General features: G+C 47.1%; 1 protein-coding gene across 1 annotated transcript; it reads right to left on the bottom strand.

Moving 5' to 3' along the window:
• Nucleotides 1-2,655: 2,655 nt before the first annotated feature.
• On the bottom strand, nucleotides 2,656-4,314 carry IER5 (immediate early response 5). The gene has a single exon (XM_083620164.1). It carries the CDS (start codon nucleotides 4,136-4,138, stop codon nucleotides 3,332-3,334), a length of 807 nt encoding a protein of 268 aa, XP_083476290.1. The 5' UTR covers nucleotides 4,139-4,314; the 3' UTR covers nucleotides 2,656-3,331.
• Between the last annotated feature and the right edge of the window lie 15,126 nt (nucleotides 4,315-19,440).

Genomic DNA, 19,440 nt, shown 5'->3' with positions numbered 1-19,440 from the left:
AGCCCATCGGCACATTTCCTGGGCTATTCCTCCGCTGCGCTGGGCAGCTAGGCAAGGCTCACAGCTCCTCTGGGCGCTCCTTGCCAAGGGCACAAGGGATGGCAGGGGTGTGTGCCATTACAGCTCCTTGCCAAGGGAGCTTAGGTATGCCTCTGGTACAGAGTTCATGCTAGGAACTTGCAGATCTGAGGCTGAAATTTAACTTGGCAAGTTACCTGGGACTGTGGCCTTCTCAGGCCTCAGAATCCTCTCCAGACACAGGATGGACACACAGCAACACCCCCCTTGCTATTTGCAGACACTAGGAAGGTTTTGCATTGGCCAAGCCTGGTGTGGAGTATTAGATGCCTCCTAAACTTCTGTCTGTGCCTCATGAAGGGTACATTCGGAACGTAGGAAGCTCCCTTGCGCCAAGTCAAACCAAGGATCCATCTAGATCAGTATTGCTGCACTCCCTAGCAGCGGCTCTCCAGCTTTTCGGACAAGAAGTCTCTACCTGGAGATCAATCCTGGGACCTCTGTCATGCAACGCAGAGGGCTATATCACCGAATAGTGGCTTCTGTCTGCTCCACTTGGAAGTTCCAGCCCCTGGATAACTGCCTTGGAGATCTCCAGGTATGGCTGGACAGGGATCGGCTATAAAGAATGTCATGCCGCAAGAGGGTGAGGAGTTGGCTAATAATAATAATAATAATAATAATTTATTATTATTATTATTCCCCAGCCACTCTGGGCGGCTTGCAAAAAAACATTAAAATGCTGCAATACATCAAACACTAAAAGCTTCCCTAAAGAGGGCTGCCTTCAGATGTCTTCTAAATGTCTGGTAGTTGTTTTTCTCTTTGACATCTGGTGGGAGGGAGTTCCACAGGGTGGGTGCCACTACCGAGAAGGCCCTCTGCCTGGTTCCCTATAACTTGGCTTCTCGCAGTGAGGGAACCGCCAGAAGGCCCTCAGCACTGGACCTCAGTGTCTGGGCTAAACGATGGAGGTGGAGACGCTCCTTCAGATATACTGGACCGAGGCCGTTTAGGGCTTTAAAGGTCAGCACCAACACTTTGAATTGGGCTTGGAAACGTACTGGGAGCCAATGTAGGTCTTTCAAGACCGGTGTTATATGGTCTTGGCGGCCACTTCCAGTCACCAGTCTGGCTGCTGCGTTCTGGATTAGTTGTAGTTGGGATATGGTGAACTGGTGTTGATTTAAGTGGAGCAAAGCCTGATAAGGCAGGGAAAAGGAGGGTATTATTTATAAATACCTTGATTTATCATACATATATAGAACTGTAGAGTTGGAAGGGACCACAAGGGTCATCCAGTCCAACCCCCTGCAATGAAGGAATCTTTCACCCAATATGGATTAACAGTCTCTAGCTATACGAACTGAGCTATATATACAGCAGGCTTTTTTGGCCTGGTATACTCAAGGCAACCTAGCAGTTCGAAAGAACGTCAAAGTGCAAGTAGATAAATAGGTACCACTCCAGCAGGAAGGTAAACAGAGTTTCCATGCACTGCTCTGGTTTGCCAGAAGCGGCTTAGTCATGCTGGCCACATGACCCGGAAGCTGTACGCCGGCTCCCTCGGCCAGTAAAGCGAGATGAGAGCCGCCGCAACCCGAGTCATCCGCGACTGGACCTAACGGTCAGGGGTCCCTTTACCCTTTACTCAAGACAGGATCTAGCAACATACTCTATTTAAAATATGTAAATATCACTGCTCCAAAACATATGTATGTACTACCCCACCAATGGTTTACAAGACAGTTTACTGGGGGCGGGGGGCAGAGAGAGAAAGACTAACATAAACGATAAAATAGAATAAAATCAGGGTAAAACTAGGCTAATCCTAGCAATGCATAGTGACAACGCAAGACTAAAGTGGGTACCAGCTGATCCTCTTTAGGGACAGCATTCCACGCCCATCTTCCTAAGGACCACCCATTGTTCCTCATTCAATGGGAATATCCAAAGAAAGCCCTCAGTAACTGGAGTACAACTCCCATGCGGCCATTTGTTCTTCTGGGATAATGTTACAAGAGCCTTTTGGATGAAATCTGCCCGTGTCACGAACAAAGGGCAACACCACCAACTGCCCAGTGTTTCGAACCACTTTGCCGTGCTCTCAGCATCCACATCTAAGATCAGCTGAGCCCTTTGAAACATTTAAGCTCTGCCATCACAGGATAGCACCACTCTTTTTCAAGCATTGTGAATGCGTGTCTCAGCTTTGAACGACTCTTTCCCAGCAGAAATGCCCGTGTTTGTTATTTTCACCTCTTATGCTACATGGTTTGTGCAGACAGTCTAATGGCATCAAGAGGATGTTTTGAGACAAGCCCCACATAACTCAGCCAAAGGAAGGATATTTGCTTCCTTTGCCTTCAACCTGTTTTTTCCTCTATATCCCTAGTTGCTATAACCCAGATCAATGCTATGCCTGCTGCTTATCCACACCTTTCCGGTGCCTTTGCTACTAAATTACTTTATTATTATCATTATTATGTATTGAATTTATTTACCACCCTATACCCGGAGGTCTCAAGGCGGTTCAAGAAGCGACCAGCTGCTGCCCCACCATTTGAAGGAGGAAGAGAAATTAGCACCCATAACCTCCCCAGCCCAGAGACGGCAGAAACACAAGTGCAGCTTAAACAATGTCAAAATATTTAATACGTGTTGCACACGCCAGAAGTTTACAATTGCCATACAAAAACACATCAACCGGAGGAAGAATATTGTACAAAGTGTCCTCTCTCCCATAACCTTTATAAAACAAAGGCTGGGAGTAATCGCCCCAGGGAAGTGTCGCTCAAGAGATCTGCAAACACAGTTCCAACACACCTTCTCAGCCCTTCAAGCCTAGTGCTTTAGGGGCTTATCCTCCCCCCCAAAAAAACCCTAATCTTACAGCAAACTTTCCAAGGGTTGCTCGGAAGAACATCTCTGCGCGGCACGAGAACAAGGCAAGGGTATGACCTTCAGAACCGCTCGACCGGAGGATGGATGGATAGAAAGAGGGAAGGGAGGGAGGGCAGGAAAAAGCTGAGCTGCTTCCACGCAGACTGCAAAATCACAACCGGGGGGGACGGAGGAGAAACCATCTCTCCAGCCCACCCCGTCCAAAGTTTTAAACGCCGCAAATTGCCCTGGTCCAGTCGCGCCCGCATCCCTCCGTGGGAAAAGAACGGGTGGCGCATGGAAGGAGCTTCTCCTCGAGAGCAGCTGGGCCGCTTTAAATCCGAAGCAAACCCGGATCAACGTGCAGCCACCCCTCTCTCTCCCTCCCCCGCGGTCCCAATAATATGCAACCGGGGAAAAATAGGCAAGTTCAGAAAGCCACGATGGCCGTGCTCCAAGGGTTGAGGTTGCGCAGCATGGACTCGTCGCAGCAGATCGGCCCCGGCTCGGCGTCCGCTGCTGCTCCGGCCGACGCCTCGTCCTTGTCGTCGTCTTCTTCCTCGGCTTCCCTCCGCCGGCGCCGCCCGGCGCCCGAGGGCTTTTTGCCGAGCAGTCCCGAGAAGCTGGAGCCGAAGATACTGATGAGGCTGGCCACGTTGCCCGTCTCCAGGTCGCCGCCGCCGTCGTGGTGCTGCCTCGGGTTCTGCGGCTCCCTGCGCGGCTTCTTCAGAGGGGAGCTCCCCGACGGCGCGCCCTCGCCTCGTTGCGCAGCGGCGCCCCGCTTCCTGGGGCAGCAGGGCGGAGAGGGAGCCTCCGCCGGCTGCTTGCCGGCATCCGCCGTCGGAGAAGAGCAGCCGCAGCAGCGCCGCGCCAGCCGATTAGCTTCCCAATCCGGCGCCAGGTTCCGCGGCGACGGGGGAGCCCTGCGCTCCGAAGGCAGCGCCGCCGGCTGCAGGAAAAACGGAGGCGAGGGAGGAAAGACGGGCAGCCTCGAAGGTGGTCCTCCTCCTCCTCGGAGCGGATCCGCACCAGGCGCCATCGGCCCCGGAGCAGCAGCCGGGAAAGGCGCCGCCTGCGCGCCATCCAACTCGCTCAGGTAGACCTGCCGGGCGCTGCGCAAGACGAGCGACACCAGGAGGTTCCGGTGCAGCTTGACGCCGCCGCGCTGGCCCCGCGCGCCGTACATCTTGCCCAGCGAGATGCTGACGATGCGCTGCGCCTCCAGCTTGCAATCCATGCCCGACGGGACGCCCTCGGCCCGGCGCGCAGGGCCAGGAGGGGCGGCGCGGCGAGCCCAAAGCGAACGCAAGCGGGAGCAAAACACACTGTCCGCGCAAAACGCACTGCGCGTTTCCGTCGAAGGAGCGGCCAGCAGAACCTCAACATCCGCCGCTCTCCATCCCGCGGCCGATTGAAGCCGGCCCAGCCCGGAGCGCGCGGTTTTGAGAACGCAGCGCGTTGCGCCGGAGCCAATCACAGCAGCGGGCGGTTGCCCGGCTCCGCCCACCCCCGTCCAGCCTCCGGCGCGCGCCCGGCTTCCTCCCTCATGCGCGCGCCCGCCCCTCGCGCTCGGCCAATGGGGAGCGTGGGAAGCGAGATTCGAATGGGTCCTTGGCCCCGCCCCTCCCGCCTGCTGAGCCCGCGCTTCCAAGAGGCGAAAGCGTTCCTTGCGCGCTTGGGGCTGCGAAGAAGGGGTTGCAAGAGATTTTTTTTTTGTGCAGATAAGCGAACCTCTCCCAATTCAACAGCAGCGCTTGTTCCTCAAGGAAGCATGCGTGTGCAGGATCCAGTGGCGTAGCGTGGGGGGTGCAGGGGGGGCCGGCCGCACCGGGCGCAACATCTGGGGTTAGGGCAAATCCACGGGTTAGGGGGCGCAAATCCACGGGTTTGGGGGCGCAAATCCACGGGTTAGGGGGCGCAAATTACTTGCCTTGCCCCGGGTGCTGACAACCCACGCTACGCCACTGGCAGGATCGCAGCCTTTCTGCACCCTCTTGGCGCTTCCAGATGATCCAAGCTTTTTTTTTGTTCTTTTGATATTGCTCACTCCCTGTTTTATTCCCTCCAACATTTCTCCAATGAAAATGGGGATATCCTATTCCATACCCTCCAACATTTCTCCAGTGAAAACGGGGACATCCTATTCCATACCCTCCAACATTTCTCCAGTGAAAACAGGGACATCCTATTCCATACCCTCCAACATTTCTCCAGTGAAAACAGGGACATCCTATTCCATTCCCTCCAACATTTCTCCAGTGAAAACAGGGACATCTTACTTACTCCATACCCTCCAACATTTCTCCAGTGAAAACGGGGACATCTTACTCCATACCCTCCAACATTTCTCCAGTGACAATGGGGATATCCTATTCCATACCCTCCAACATTTCTCCAGTGAAAATAGGGACATCCTATTCCATACCCTCCAACATTTCTCCATTGAAAATGGGGACATCCTATTCCATACCCTCCAATATTTCTCCAATGAAAACAGGGACATCCTATTCCATACCCTCCAACATTTCTCCAGTGAAAACAGGGACATCTTACTTACTCCATACCCTCCAACATTTCTCCAATGAAAACGGGGACATCTTACTTACTCCATACCCTCCAACATTTCTCCAATGAAAATAGGGACACCCTATTCCATACCCTCCAACATTTCTCCAGTGAAAACAGGGACACCCTATTCCATACCCTCCAACATTTCTCCAATGAAAATAGGGACATCCTATGGGAAAGCAGAGCATTCCGGGGTCAAATCAGAAACTAGGACAACTTCTGTAAATCCGGGACTGCCCCTTGGAAAATGGGGACACTCGGATGGTGGATTATCACCCTAATCTCTCCTCGTGTCAATTTTTACAGAGCAAAAAGTGGCAATTCACACAAGATGAAAACATCATTCCCCATATGAACAGCAAATGGTTGGACTGAAGTTAAAGCTGTTATAACCCGCGTGGCGTTAACTGCAGTTTAGCCATTTGCCGTTTACACGGAGAACGATGCTGACTTTATCATAAGGAATGCTGACATAACGCAAGCAAAATGCCTTGAACACAATGTTGTTATTGCAGAGCTTTCAATGTGTTTTGAATTTTACAGTGCTGAATCCTAAAGTACCGGGTAAAACACAGGTCAAAGTCTCAGCAACTTCTTAGCAGAAAGCTCCTTAATGTAAAGCCAAGCTGATGTAAAGCAAAGCTCACACAAGTAGCCTGTTTCCCCATTACAGAGGAAGTAAATAACATGCTAATTTTACCAATGCTCATGCATACTCAATGAATCAGCAACAGTCATAGCTTAATAATAGCCAGATCCTTGTTACTTCTGCCAAGCTGTGGCCATCGGCCTTTGAAATAATTGATCTTTATTATTATTATTATTATTAAATATTTTATTGATTTACAGAAGTATGTGTAATGTCTTTCATATTTTTTTCCATGTAATATTTTTACAAATCAGTTTCATTTGTTGAGACATTAGAGAGAAAAGGGGGGAGGGGGGAAGATGGGTGGGGATGGGTGGCGATGTTTCTATTTTGCTTAATGTACGTAGGATTTGGTGTCAGCGTTGCTCGTGCAGGTTCTCTGCTGTTCACTTGTGTTCCTTTGGTGGTGAGAGAGGTTGGGGTTGGCCTAGAGTGTGGTTGTTCGTTTGTGATTGGCTGTGGTGAGCTTTGTTTTTGTGTGTGAGTGGGGTGGGTGGGTGTTTTGGATCAGGTTAGCCATATTGATTCATATGCTGTTGGTGAACTGTCATTGTCTTGCTGGGCTGTGTATGTGATAAAGGGGAGCCATACCGGGGTAAAGGCGTCTTCTTCTGTTTGTCCCTGTGTCAGTTTCAATTTGTTGGTTAATTTTTCTAGTAGGGCTGTTTCCCATACTATTTGGTACCACTGGTCCATTCTTACTCCTGACAGGTCTCTCCAGTGTCTGGCTATGGTGTTTCTGGCTGCGCAGAAGCGATTTTCAGCATCCGGACATGTGCAGACGCAATTTCCAGTATCTGTGTGTGCGCAGACATGATTTCTGGCACTGCTCGGCGAGTCCCCACGCTGCGCTGCTCTGGTTTAGAGCAGCACACGGGGGACTCACTGAGCGGGTCGCTCGGTTCGGAGGTGGCTCGGGGGCCGGTAAAACGGTCTTCGCGGGCCGCATCTGGCCCATGGGCTGCATGTTGCCGACCCCCGTTCTAGATAGTCGGGGGGTACCACATAACACTTAGTTGCTGTTGCTGTTGTTATTATTGAATTTATATAATTTATATATTGAATATATATAATTCAATATATCAGTTTATACTGAAATGATTCTGACATGTTAATTAGGCTACCCATCTACAGTCTGTTGCATCAAATATTTTTTGTTCTGCATATTAAAAAAAACCACCCCATGCACCGTTGCTTTCTTAGGCTCTCTTCATTTAAAAAAAATATGTTTACAATACGTGCTATTTCCTTCCCTCTTCTGATATTTTGATTACCTTGGTCCACAGAAATGCATTGCTATGTACCACATGGGCAATTATTGCTGTAACTAGTCATAATTGCTGTAGCACTTGGTCATGTAAGCGCTTCTGACAACACATGACAGTTGTACCCCTGCAGGCTCATAACAACTGTCAAAATGTTTGCATATATGACTCTTCAGGTATACTGATTCCACCCCCCATAATTATAGTCTTAATTCATGATTCTCCTCAACAACTATTTAGGATGAATCAGGATTAAGTGCAAACACAGAGAGGCAAAATCATTATTACAAAATCTCACTACAGCCAAAGAGAGACAGGCTGCAATCGGTAATGATCAGTAATCACTTACCCCAGGCTGCAATTCCAGAGTTTTATATTGATTTTTTTGCACTCTCTCTCTCTCTCTCTTTGGAGGGGGGGGGCAGTACTAGGTTTCCTTGGACACTCAGAACACAGTGTGACATTTCTGAGTAAACCTGCAATTGGACTATGCAGCTAAATAATCGGAGGTGTACAATTTGTGCATTTTAGTAGATTTATTTATGAGCTGTAGCAGGCCTAGCCAGGATGAGAACATGGAGAACATCAGGTGGTGGCTGTCCTTGCGTTTATTCCTTGTGAGTCCCTCAGAGCTAATTCTCAGATAAGAGGCAACTCTATATTTCGGCTGCATGACTTTGACTGCAGATGAGGGCTCACACACAAAGGTTTAATATTCCTTCCTATTAAAAAGAAAATCTAGAAGACTAGGTAACAAGGAGCAAGGTACTAAGTTAGTTTTATCCCTGATATCTAGAGCTTTCTATGGGGGAACATGAGACATATGAGCCAGTCTAAAGTGGCAAAGTCCAGCAACAGGTTCTGGTCCTATTCTGAATCTGATTATTAGAACGCAGGCACGAAAAAGTCACGATTCTGTTTGCTTTATACAAAAAAGATGTCATTTTATAAAAAAAATCTCTTTTGAAAATATCCCTAGAAACGTTGCCACTTTAGCACCTGCAGTTTATTTGCAGCCTTTAGCTAGCTAATATAAGCACAGGAATAACTGGTGAGTTTGGAGGGGTATTTTTGTTAGGGGGGGTTGCAAGGTGCGTAAAAGGCTTGGGGCACAAGCCCATGATGCAAATTTGCATATGCTAATCTATGAGGGTTGCCATATTCCCAAAAGTGGTGTTGAGCTCCACTGCCACCCCTAACATCCCCCCCCAAAAAAAATCGTTTTGAGGCTTTTCTTTGATTTTTTAAAAATAAAATAGCCCAACTTGCCATATATCCGGGTTTTCCTGGACATTTTGCCAATTCAGCAAAAATCTGTCTGGATGCCATTTTTCCATAGCTGTCAACTTACAGATTTGAAAATAAGGGACCAGCGGCCTCAAAAATAAGGGATCAGCAGCCAAAATAAGGGATTTTCCACACAGGTATGTTCAACTGCTGAGCCCCTCCGAGCCAAAGGCAGAAAGCCCAGCCAGCAGCCAAACAAAACCTCAAGCGGTGGTTCCCACAGCGCAGCAACCCGGCAAAGGGGATGCAGCAAGGAAAAACACCATCACCTCTCCGCTGGGAAGCGCTGAGCAAAGGCGAGTCCCCAGGCAACGTGGCCGATTTGATCGGCACAAAGCATGCAAGCTCCACCCCCCCCCAGTCGTTCTTAGACTCCTTATTGGGTGAGCAACGCAGCCAGGCAACACAGTTGGAGCCTCCCTCGTCCCTGGCTGGCAGGGAGGGAGGGAGAGGAGCTGCTTCCTTTGAAACCCGGGAAATTTAAGGGACAGCAATAAGGGACAGCAGCAGGACATGGCGCTGGGATAAGGGACTTTCCCACCAAATAAGGGACGATTGACAGCTATGCATTTTTCTTAGCGATTCCCGGATGTGTCCGGGAAAACCTGGACGTATGGCAGCCCTAAATTTATATCTACAGGTGCATGAGGGCAAATTAAGATGGGTAGTGCCTGGTGATCTCACCATCCCCACACTTTGCTTATATGGTGGTTGGACCCCCTGCAAATTAAAACATAAAAATTATACAGTTGGTTTTTTAAGGGGGAAAGGGGTAGGTGATCTTGGGCCTGGCACAAAAGACAAGGGTCTCAAGCCCTCCCCCCTGCCCCCAGCTACCCCCTAACAGGGACCCTGGGCTGTGGTTACTTTGAGGGGTAGATTTGGCCTTTTAATGCCATCTGGACAATGACAGAAGAACTAAAGAACTAAGAGTGCGGTTCTATATATCAGTCCCACTGGAATGAATAGGACTTACTACTGGAAGAAGCAAAGATCACCAGTGTCGAAGCAATGATTCTTGAACATCAACTTCGTTGGACTGGTCATGTTGTGCGGATGCCTGATTATCATCTTCCAAAGAAACTACTCTATTCCGAACTTAAAAATGGAAAGCGTAATGCTGGTGGTCAACAAAAGAGGTTTAAAGACTCTCTCAAGGCAAATCTTTAAAAATGTAGTATAAACACCGACAACTGGGAAACACTGGCCTGCGAGGGCTCCAGTTGGAGAACAGCCTTTACCAAAGGTGTCGTGGACTTTGAAGACGCTCGAACTCAGGATGAAATGTGCTAAGAGGAAGGCATGTTTGGCAAACCCTCACTGTGATCGACTCCAGCCGAGAAACAGAGCTGTCTTTCCCATTGGGTTTACTGGTGCGTTGCGCCAGGGCGCCAACCTCTCAGGGGCGCCCCAGAGAGTGGGGGAGCTGTGTAGCTTTGCCAACGGCCTCCCCTTTCCCTCCTGCACACCTGCCAGCTGCGGCCCGTCAACCATATGGCCCTGCCCAGAAACCCATGTCCCCACCGTGGAAGGACGTGTGGATCCAGAATTGGCCTCCACAGTCACTTATGGATTCACTGTTAAGACCGTGTTCATGGAAGACAATCTTACTCGGCTACGAGAGATCGCCAAAGAAAACTACCTGCAAAGATGGTTGCAGCCTTAGCGGCTTCCTCACTGGAAATGAGATAGGAGGAGAAAACGGAAAGGAAAAGAGTGGAACAGAAGCAAATTACTGCTTATGCAATACTCTGAACAGCAGGAAAGGTGAAGGACGCTTGGGTAATCTGCCCTTCCTGATGAAAGCCTATATAGAGAGATGAAAAACTATTGTTTCAGAAGGATGTGAGGAAGAGGTGATTGCACCCTTAATTTGGGTCTCCTTGGCTGGACACAGGAGGGCAAAACAGTGGTCACTTTTAAGAATCCTACTTGTCTTTAGGTACATGTGTGTGTGCTTGTGTGTTCCACAAACACAAGAGGTCCATACACACAACAGAGTGCAACAGGTTGTAAGAGACAGGTTCTTTGTAAAGCCCTTTAGACCCTTTGAAGAGCACATGTTCTTTAGAATACCAGTCACACCTGTTTCTTAAAGTAAAAAAATTCCTCTTTCACTGGGACTTCTTTCCCTTTTCGTGCAAGTAAAATTCTTGCCACTGTAGCAACACGCGTACAGTCAAACCTCAGTTCCCGAATGCCTCCGTTTTGGAATGTTTCGGCTCCCAAACAACACAAACCCGGAAGTAAGTGTTCCAATTTACGAACGTTTTTCAGAAGCCAAACGTCTGAGGCGGCTTCCACTTGAGTGCAGGAAACTCCTGCAACCAACCGGAAGCCATGCCTCAGTTGTCGAACATTTCAGAAGCCGAACAGGATTCCGGAACAGATTAATTTCGACAACCAAGGTTTGACTGTACATGAATAAATTTCTATACCATTTTGGTAGTTCTGTCCCTATAATTCCCAAAAGGAAAGCTAGTTTTGTTTTTTACAAACGTTATTTTAAACATCTTTTTCAATTCATTATATATCATTTCCCAGTAAGCGTTAACCTTACTACAAGACCACCACATATGATAAAAAGAGTCTTCTTTCTCTTTACATTTCTAACCCTAACTCTTGGCCTTCCATTTTAAATATCACAGCAACAGCAATGACACTTCGCTTCTTCTCAGGATCACTGAGATGCACTGAACTTCTCCGAATGGCTGCTCTCAGATTGTCGAAAGAGGAGCAGAACGCATTGCCCTTTTAAGAAGGCAGGTGTTTTGGTCCTGGTTCCCCCTGTGGCTTTCTCCTTTCCTTTCCCTCCCTCCTCCAGACCCAGATGGATGTCATGATTAAATTTCAGTTGGAGTCAGTCCTGTGGCTGCTTGGGAGTTCAGATCCTCTTGGGCGGCTTTGTTGTCTGTCTCAGGGAGAGGCAGAGGCTGTGTGTGTGTTGGTGTGTTGTGGACGCCACATGAGAGCTGTGTTTCTCTTCCGCAGAGCCTGTGATTGGTTCAGAACTAGTGCTGGGGTTCCCTGCATTGATTGGTTAGATTATATTATAATCTTGGGTACTGATGCACTACATGGTTGTGGTCTAAGCTGTGCTGCGCTGCTTTTCTCACACTTTCTATGCCTCTGTCCTGGAGAAATGGCTTTTCCCCCACCCCACCCTCGCATGGAGGTGGGAGGGAGGGAGTATAACTTTATGTGCTAATCTCTCCCTTGTGATCTAACTGTTCTGGAAGGGTATGAAAAACAATTAACAATCCTCCCTCCAGTGCTCAGCTGCGACAAAGGTGTTCCCCCCCCCCCTTTTTTTTAAGAAGGTGGGATTTGATTTCTTAGTGACTGCAGAGCAGGTGATGACAGAGACATGGAAGGAATAAATCAAATCGTAACCCCACCTAGAAGGGAAATCGGACCACACTATAAGGAAGCGCCAAACAGGAAACAGCTTGCGGTGTGCATTCATAATTGCAGAAAAGTGTGCTCACGACAGATTGCTTGTTGTCCTAAATTTGCATTTGTCATCCATTGCAGAAGTGCATAGTGTGGCCTTTAGGCAGTAAAATATTGTTGACTAGGAACGTGTGGCATCCACATCCAGGCTGGTCAAAAGCCGCCGTGCAGTGGCGTAGCGTGGGGGGTGCAGGGGGGGCCGGCCGCACCGGGCGCAACATCTGGGGGTTAGGGTTAGGGGGCACAAATCCACGGGTTAGGGGGCGCAAATCCACGGGTTAGGGGGCGCAAATTACTTGCCTTGCCCCGGGTGCTGACAACCCACGCTACGCCACTGCCGCCGTGAGACTTATTCTCGCATACAGCATGCAGAATCTTGTCTAGAACCAGTGGAAACAGAATGACAGAGCGGCATTAACGATTCTCACCGACAGCATTTGCAGAGCAGTGAGACAGGGAACCAAAGCCACTGTCAGACAGAAGCTTGATTGTTAGAAGCCTGTGTTCAGATTCCTACTTCATCATGAAGCTCTCAGAAGACTTCTCCCCCCCCTTCCTCTCTCTTCTTCTTTTTTTCTCTCTCTCTCCCTTCCTCTCCCTTCTCCTCTCTCTCTCTCTCTCTCTCTCTCTCTCTCTCTGCCTTGCCAACCTTGCAAATGTGTTGCAGGGGTGAAACTAGACTTTATTTCACCCACGGTGCCCCTCTGGAGACTTAACCCAGGGCAAAAAAACCTGCCTAGCCTCATAGTTCTGTTTGCTGTGAACATAAAAATGGATAATTTTAAAACAGGATCCAGTGTCCACATAGCCCTGCTTTAGGTGAACAAAAAAAGCTCCACTGGGATGGTACAATTTTGTTTTTTTAAATCCTGGCAATGGGTAAAAGCTCTAATATGTATTGTTGACATCTGTCTGTCTCAAGAGACAATGTGGTGCATCTCTGGGGGTGAAGCCAAACTGCTATTTTAGCAGCACCAAGGTGACTTTCCCAGAGCACAAGCCTGGTCGTTGTGTATGGAGGTCATGGGCTGCACAGACAACAAGACTCCCCTCTTGGCCTCACTGATGTGATCCAGCTGAGGTCTAGGAGAGACTCGGAGAGAGCGTGGGCTGTTGCTACACTGAGTAAACCGCAAATGTGTAGGTTGAGCCGAAGAGTTCTGGCACAGTGGCTCAGAACCTTTTGAAAAAGTCATTGTTTTAGTGCATTGCAAGTTCCCTCCCACCTGGGTTGCAGGAGGAATTGGGAGGGTGGTGGCAGCAGCCATCGGAGAGTAAGACCTTCTTGGGCAGCTCTGCAAAGTTGTGGGGCAATGAAGGAGGTGTAAAAGCCTCTCTTGGGAATCTCCTATTTGTCATAAGCCTCACTGCTGTGCTGGTAACCAAGAACTAAGAAGGCCTTGAGGATAGCTCAGTCTGTAGGACGTGAGACTCTTAAACTCAAGGTTGTGGGTTTGAGTCCCAAGTTGGGCGAAATCTTGCTGGATTGCAAAGGGGTTGGACTAGATGACCCGCAGGGTCCCTTCCAAGTCTTCAATTCTTTGATTCTATGAAATGCAAGGATAATGCATCATTTGCCAGTGCTTGCACCACTTTGGGTTTTTAGCAACTAGTAAGGTAAAGGTAAAGGGACCCCTGACCATTAGGTCCAGTCGTCACCGACTCTGGGGTTACGGCGCTCATCTCGCTTTATTGGCCAAGGGAGCCGGCATGCAGCTTCCGGGTCATGTGGCCAGCATGACTAAACCACTTCTGGCGAACCAGAGCAGTGCATGGAAATGCTGTTTACCTTCCCGCCAGAGCGGTACCTATTTATCTACTTGCAGTTTGACGTGCTTTCGAACTGCTAGGTGGGCAGGAGCTGGAACCGAGCAATGGGATCTCACCCCGTTGCGGGGATTCGAACCACTGACCTTCTGGTTGGCAAGTCCTAGGCTCTGTGGTTTAACCCACAGCGCCACCCATGTCCCGCACTGTATGTGCTACCACTGAGCTATAACTCTCCCCAAAATGTAGAGTAACTAGTATTTTAGTATTTCAGCAACTAGTATTTGGCCAATAAATATGTTGTCTTCGTTCCTGTAATCTTTTTATCATTCTTGGAGGCGTTGCTGGCAAGAGTCCTCTCCCATCTCTCTTTTTCTGTAGCCGCTGTTGCGTATAAGTTACAGGAGGGAAGCAACTACAATGCAACGCCCCTCCCTCTCACTAGGTAATACCAAAAAAAAAAAAAAAAATAGAATTAATATAGTCAAGTGTTGCCACTGGGAAACAAACTGTGAGCACACGGCAGCGCTGCCTTAACAGATTAAATTGCCTTTGTGGGTGGTTGTGAATGCATGGCCACCCCCTCCTGCCACCCCCACGGCACCCCATCTATAGACAGTATACTTAATGAGTACCTTATGGGGAAACCTTTTGAAGGGATGGAGTCCAGCTGCGTCTCCCCTACCTCCCTTAGCATCGGGGTTTATTCACTCGCTTCCTCCTTGCATTTCCCTATACACCAGTGCGCCATTCTGCCCTGCAACAGCAAAAATCTGCAGCACTTTTTAAATGCTGGTGGGAATAAGGCAGATTCTCCGATAAGGAACTCCCCTAACCCCTGAAGCCGCAACAAACGTTTTGTCACATACAGAGGAGCATTTAAAAATAGATTTTTTAACCGTAAGTAGGGCAGAATCGGGAAATGGAAGGTACCGTTCAACAGAGTAACAAGGCAAGGTGAAATATTTGCCGTGATGCTCGAACTTTTCACTTTCCCCTTCTAAGGCAAAGGAAATATTTGCTGCCTGAGGCAAGGTTGCAGAAAGGAGGCACAGCCCCGGGGCTCTATGCAAAAACCTAAAGCCAAGAAGCTCTGTTAAGCTGATAGAAGTCTCTGCAGAAAGCACCCGAGCCGAGACCTTTTAACAAGCACCTTCAGCTGCTCAGATTTGATTGTGGAAACGGGTTTCGGGGTCCCAAGGTGTCTGTGCAGATTAAAGGATCCCCTCCGCAAAAAAGGTTGACAGCAAAGTCCTTCCTCTAATAAGCCCTCTGCAAGGGAAGCAGCTTTTCAGAATAAGATCAGAGGTGCCGGTGGGATGAGACAGAAAGGACTGCTTCTGGCGGCTGGCTCAGCCGTGGGCCTAGGCCTGCGTCTACTTTCCCTGTGATCGGATACCTGGCGCTATAGCTCTGCGCCTTCACAGCCCTCTGACTCCCTTGAGAGCATGTCACAATAATGAGCGGAATCTTAAAGCGCAGGAGACTGCCTTTGAAATATTCAGTGCGGCTCCAATTCGTATGTATGTTTGTTTCTGAAGTGCAGAGAGGGAAGGAGGCAGACTCCTTCTCCACCGCTGCCCCCACTTCCCTCTGCCCTGTTTCAAAGACGGGCCTTGGTGATGCTTTCAGCTTCTAATAATCCAGCGCTGGATGACAATGGAACACCTGAGGGAGATGACAGCCGACCAAGCCTTGGGAGTTCCACTTCAGTTCACAATGAAAGCAAATAGGTCAGGCAAACCCCGAACAAAGGAAGCCGGAGCTGCAGGAGGGTCCATGCAAAATGATGCAAGGGTCCCGGCGGTCTTGCTGCTTTAACAGAACAAAAAATGGGAAGCACAAAGAGGCAGGTTTTGTTTTTCTTCCACAAAAAGCAGTGGAAGTGTGGTTGACTCTCCAAAGTGAGACCAACCTATGTATCCTTTTTTTAGTTTTATAAATTTTTATTAAGCTTTTCCTTTACAAATGAATCCGTACAACCATGTTTACAAATTTCCTGTTTTTGAACTTCCACCAGCACATCCCTCAATCATCCATTTTTCTTATCTTCACGCATTTTCTATATGATATTGCCAATTTAATATTATCTTTCCATCTCTATTTCTTTTTTACAATATACTGTACCTTATACTATCACAAAGCCTCCTTAAAACCCACTAGCGTTGTCTGTTCATCACAGATAGTTTTCAGATAATCCGTGAACTTTCCCCAGTCCTCGATGAATTTGTGATCTTTCTGATATCTGATTTTTCCAGTCATTTTATCCAATTCTGCATAGTCCATAAGTTTCATTCTCCACTCATTCAAGGTCGGTAGTTCCTCTTGTTTCCATTTTTGGGCCATTAATATTCTTGCCGCTGTTACTGCATACTGAAAAAGTTTGTGATCACTTCTATTTATCTCTCTTCCTGTTATTCCTAACAAAAAGGCTTCTGGTTTTTTTACAAACGTGTATTTGAACATCTTTTCCAACTCATTATATATCATTTCCCAGAAACCCTTTACCCTCTTACATTCCCACCACCTCTTCTTACCTATGTATCCTGTGTTTGGGGCAGGGGTTACTTTGCATTGAGAGAGAGAGAGAGAGAGAGAGAGAGAGAGAGAGAGAGAGAGAGAACCTGGGAGTTTCTACTATGCTGAGTTAGTTAGAAATCGTTGTGCAGCCTTGGTACCGCACAAATTGCTCTCTGGGGAACTGGATGGAGGGGTAGGATGAGTTACAACTGAAGCTAAAGGAACACATTTGCCTCCAGTCTGCTTGTATACAGTGGTACCTTGGGTTAAGTACTTGCGGTAATTCGTTCCAGAGGTCTGTTCTTAATCTGAAACTGTTCTTAACCTGAAGCACCACTTTAGCTAATGGGGCCTCCTCCTCCTCCTGCTGCTGCTGGAGCACAATTTCTGTTCTCATCCTGAAGCAAAATTCTTAACCCAAGGTACTATTTCTGGGTTAGTGGAGTCTGTAACCTGAAGCATATGTAACCTGAAGCTTATGTAACCCGAGGTACCACTTGTATTTATAAATATCATTGCAAAGGCACACAGCACCAGTCTCTCTCCACAAAGGAAATGAAACCAATGAGGCCCTCAATGTTGTTGTTGTTGTTTTATACCCTGCGCATCCGGCTGGGTTTCCCCAGCAACTCTGGGTGGCTTACAGCGCATAAAAAATGTTAAAACATTCGACATAAAAAAATTCCTGATAAAGGGTTGCCTTCAGATGCCTTCTAAAAGTCAGATAGTTGTATGAACTGGCACTCTCTATGCAGGATATGCAACGCAAGGAGAGGAATTTAAGGATCAGACTTGTGCCGGAAAAGGAAGGAGACAACTTGGTGGATTATTTGACAAAAGAATTTTCTGATTTTTGGAAGCAGGAGTTGAAGAAAGAGGACTTTAAGATAGAAAGTGCATTTAGATTGGGAATAAGACAGAAGAAGAATCGACCCAGAGATTGTCTTATTACTTTAAGATCAAAGGAGGAGCGAGATAAAATACTGAACCTGCACTACCAAACAGCCCTTCGAATTGAAGACTTTTTTATTGAGATTTTTAAAGACATCCCTAAGAGTATCTTGGACGCAAGAGGACATTATAAGGACCTGGTGACACTGCTGAAGAAGAACTACATACCATTCAGGTGGGAATTTCCCCAAGGCTTGTCTTTTAAATATAAGGGAAAGAAGAGAAGAATAAAGACTGTAAGTGATAAAGACAAGTTCTTGGGAGAGCACGAAGAAGACCTACAGAAAGAGACATTTCCAGGACAGGGGCATCCATCACTGGATACGAACACGGCACCACCGACGGACGAGGAACAAAAACAGGGAGCTGTAGGAGGAAGGAGTAAATAATCCCATCATGGCTCTGCAACTTCTAACCTGGAATTGTAACGGCTTAAACATTCCCAGGAAGAGAAAAAGTATATTTCATGCCTTAAAGAAAGACCAATTGGACTTGATTTGCCTACAAGAGACCCATGTGACAAGAGCACACAGAAAATTACTAATAAATAAAAGACTGGGACAGGAATTTATATCCTCAGACAGAGTAAAAAAGAGAGGAGTGGTGATCTATGCAAAAGAAAAATTGCAACCGAAACAAATCTTTAAAGATGATCAAGGAAGATATTTGGCAATTGAAATTCAATCCCAAGGAGAGAAGTATTTGATAGTGGGAATTTATGCACCAAACGAAGGGAAAGCTGAATTTTTTAAGAAGTTGCATGAAATCTTGATGGACCATATGGATTACAACTTAATTTTGATGGGAGATATGAATGGAGTAGTTTCAACAAATATGGACAAGGCACAAAGACAGGTAATAACAAAAGATGGAAGACTACCAAAGACTTTTTTTGAAATGACTGACAATATGGACTTGATTGATATTTGGAGAACAAAACACCCATTAGAAAGAGAGGGAACCTTCTTTTCTGAAGCCAAAATGACATGGACAAGGATTGACCAAATCTGGGTGACTAGCAGTATGGCTCCGAATATAAAAAAAGTAGAAATCTGCCCAAAAACTTTCTCCGACCATAATGCTGTAAAGATGGTGATGAGGCAAACAACAACTGGTTCCTTCAGATGGAGAATGAATGACACCTTATTTAGAGATGAGGAGATCTGCAAGAAGGCCCAAAAAACCTTGAAAGACTACTTTGAAATCAACTTAAGGTCTGAAGTAGAAAAAAGAATAGTATGGGACGCAAGCAAAGCCGTGATGAGAGGGTTTCTGATTCAGCAAAATACTTTAAAGAAGAGAAAGCAAAATGAGAAGAAGGAGAGAATTTTGGAAAAGATAAAAGAAGGGGAAAAACAATTAAGATCAAAGCCAAAATCCCAAGAGATTTTAAGAGAAATCAAATTTCATCAAACACAATATATGGAACTGATGAATCAAGAATTAGAGTGGAAAATTAAACAAATGAGACAAAAGACCTTTGAATCTGCTGATAAATGTGGCAAGTTACTGGCCTGGCAAATAAAGAAGAGACAAAAACTCAACACGGTAACAAATATAGAAGTGGAAGGAAAAAACATAAGCAACCCAGTGGAAATTAGGAATTGTTTTCAGAACTACTTTAGACAACTTTACACACAAGGGCCGCAGAAAGAAATGGACATACAACAGTTCCTCGAGGAAAATGGGCTGAAAAAGGTTTCGCAAGAAAGTAAGACAATATTGAATCAGGAGATATCAGCACAAGAAATAGAAGATGCCATTCAAGGCATGACGCTGGGCAAATCCCCCGGACCGGATGGACTGACTTCCAAATATTACAAAGTTTTGAAGGAAGGGTTGATACAACCTTTGAAGGAAGTCTGCAATGAGATTATGAAGGGGAAAAGGGCACCCGATACGTGGAGAGAGGCCTACATTACACTTATACCAAAGACAGAGACTGAAAAGACCCAACTTAAAAACTACCGACCCATCTCGTTATTGAATGTGGATTACAAAATCTTTGCTAATATTTTAGCAAAGAGACTGAAAAGAGTTTTGATGGAGGAGATCCACGGGGACCAAGCGGGCTTTCTC

This window comes from Podarcis filfolensis (assembly GCF_964270895.1).
Source record: "Podarcis filfolensis genome assembly, chromosome: 6".
Lineage (NCBI taxonomy): Eukaryota > Metazoa > Chordata > Lepidosauria > Squamata > Lacertidae > Podarcis > Podarcis filfolensis.
Note: the sequence above shows the minus strand (reverse complement) of the source record. Positions and strands in the feature narration are given on the sequence as shown.

Excerpts from the sequence above, each read along its gene's own strand:
- IER5 (XM_083620164.1), bottom strand. The coding sequence starts at position 4,138 with ATGGATTGCAAGCTGGAGGCGCAGCGCATCGTCAGCATCTCGCTGGGC.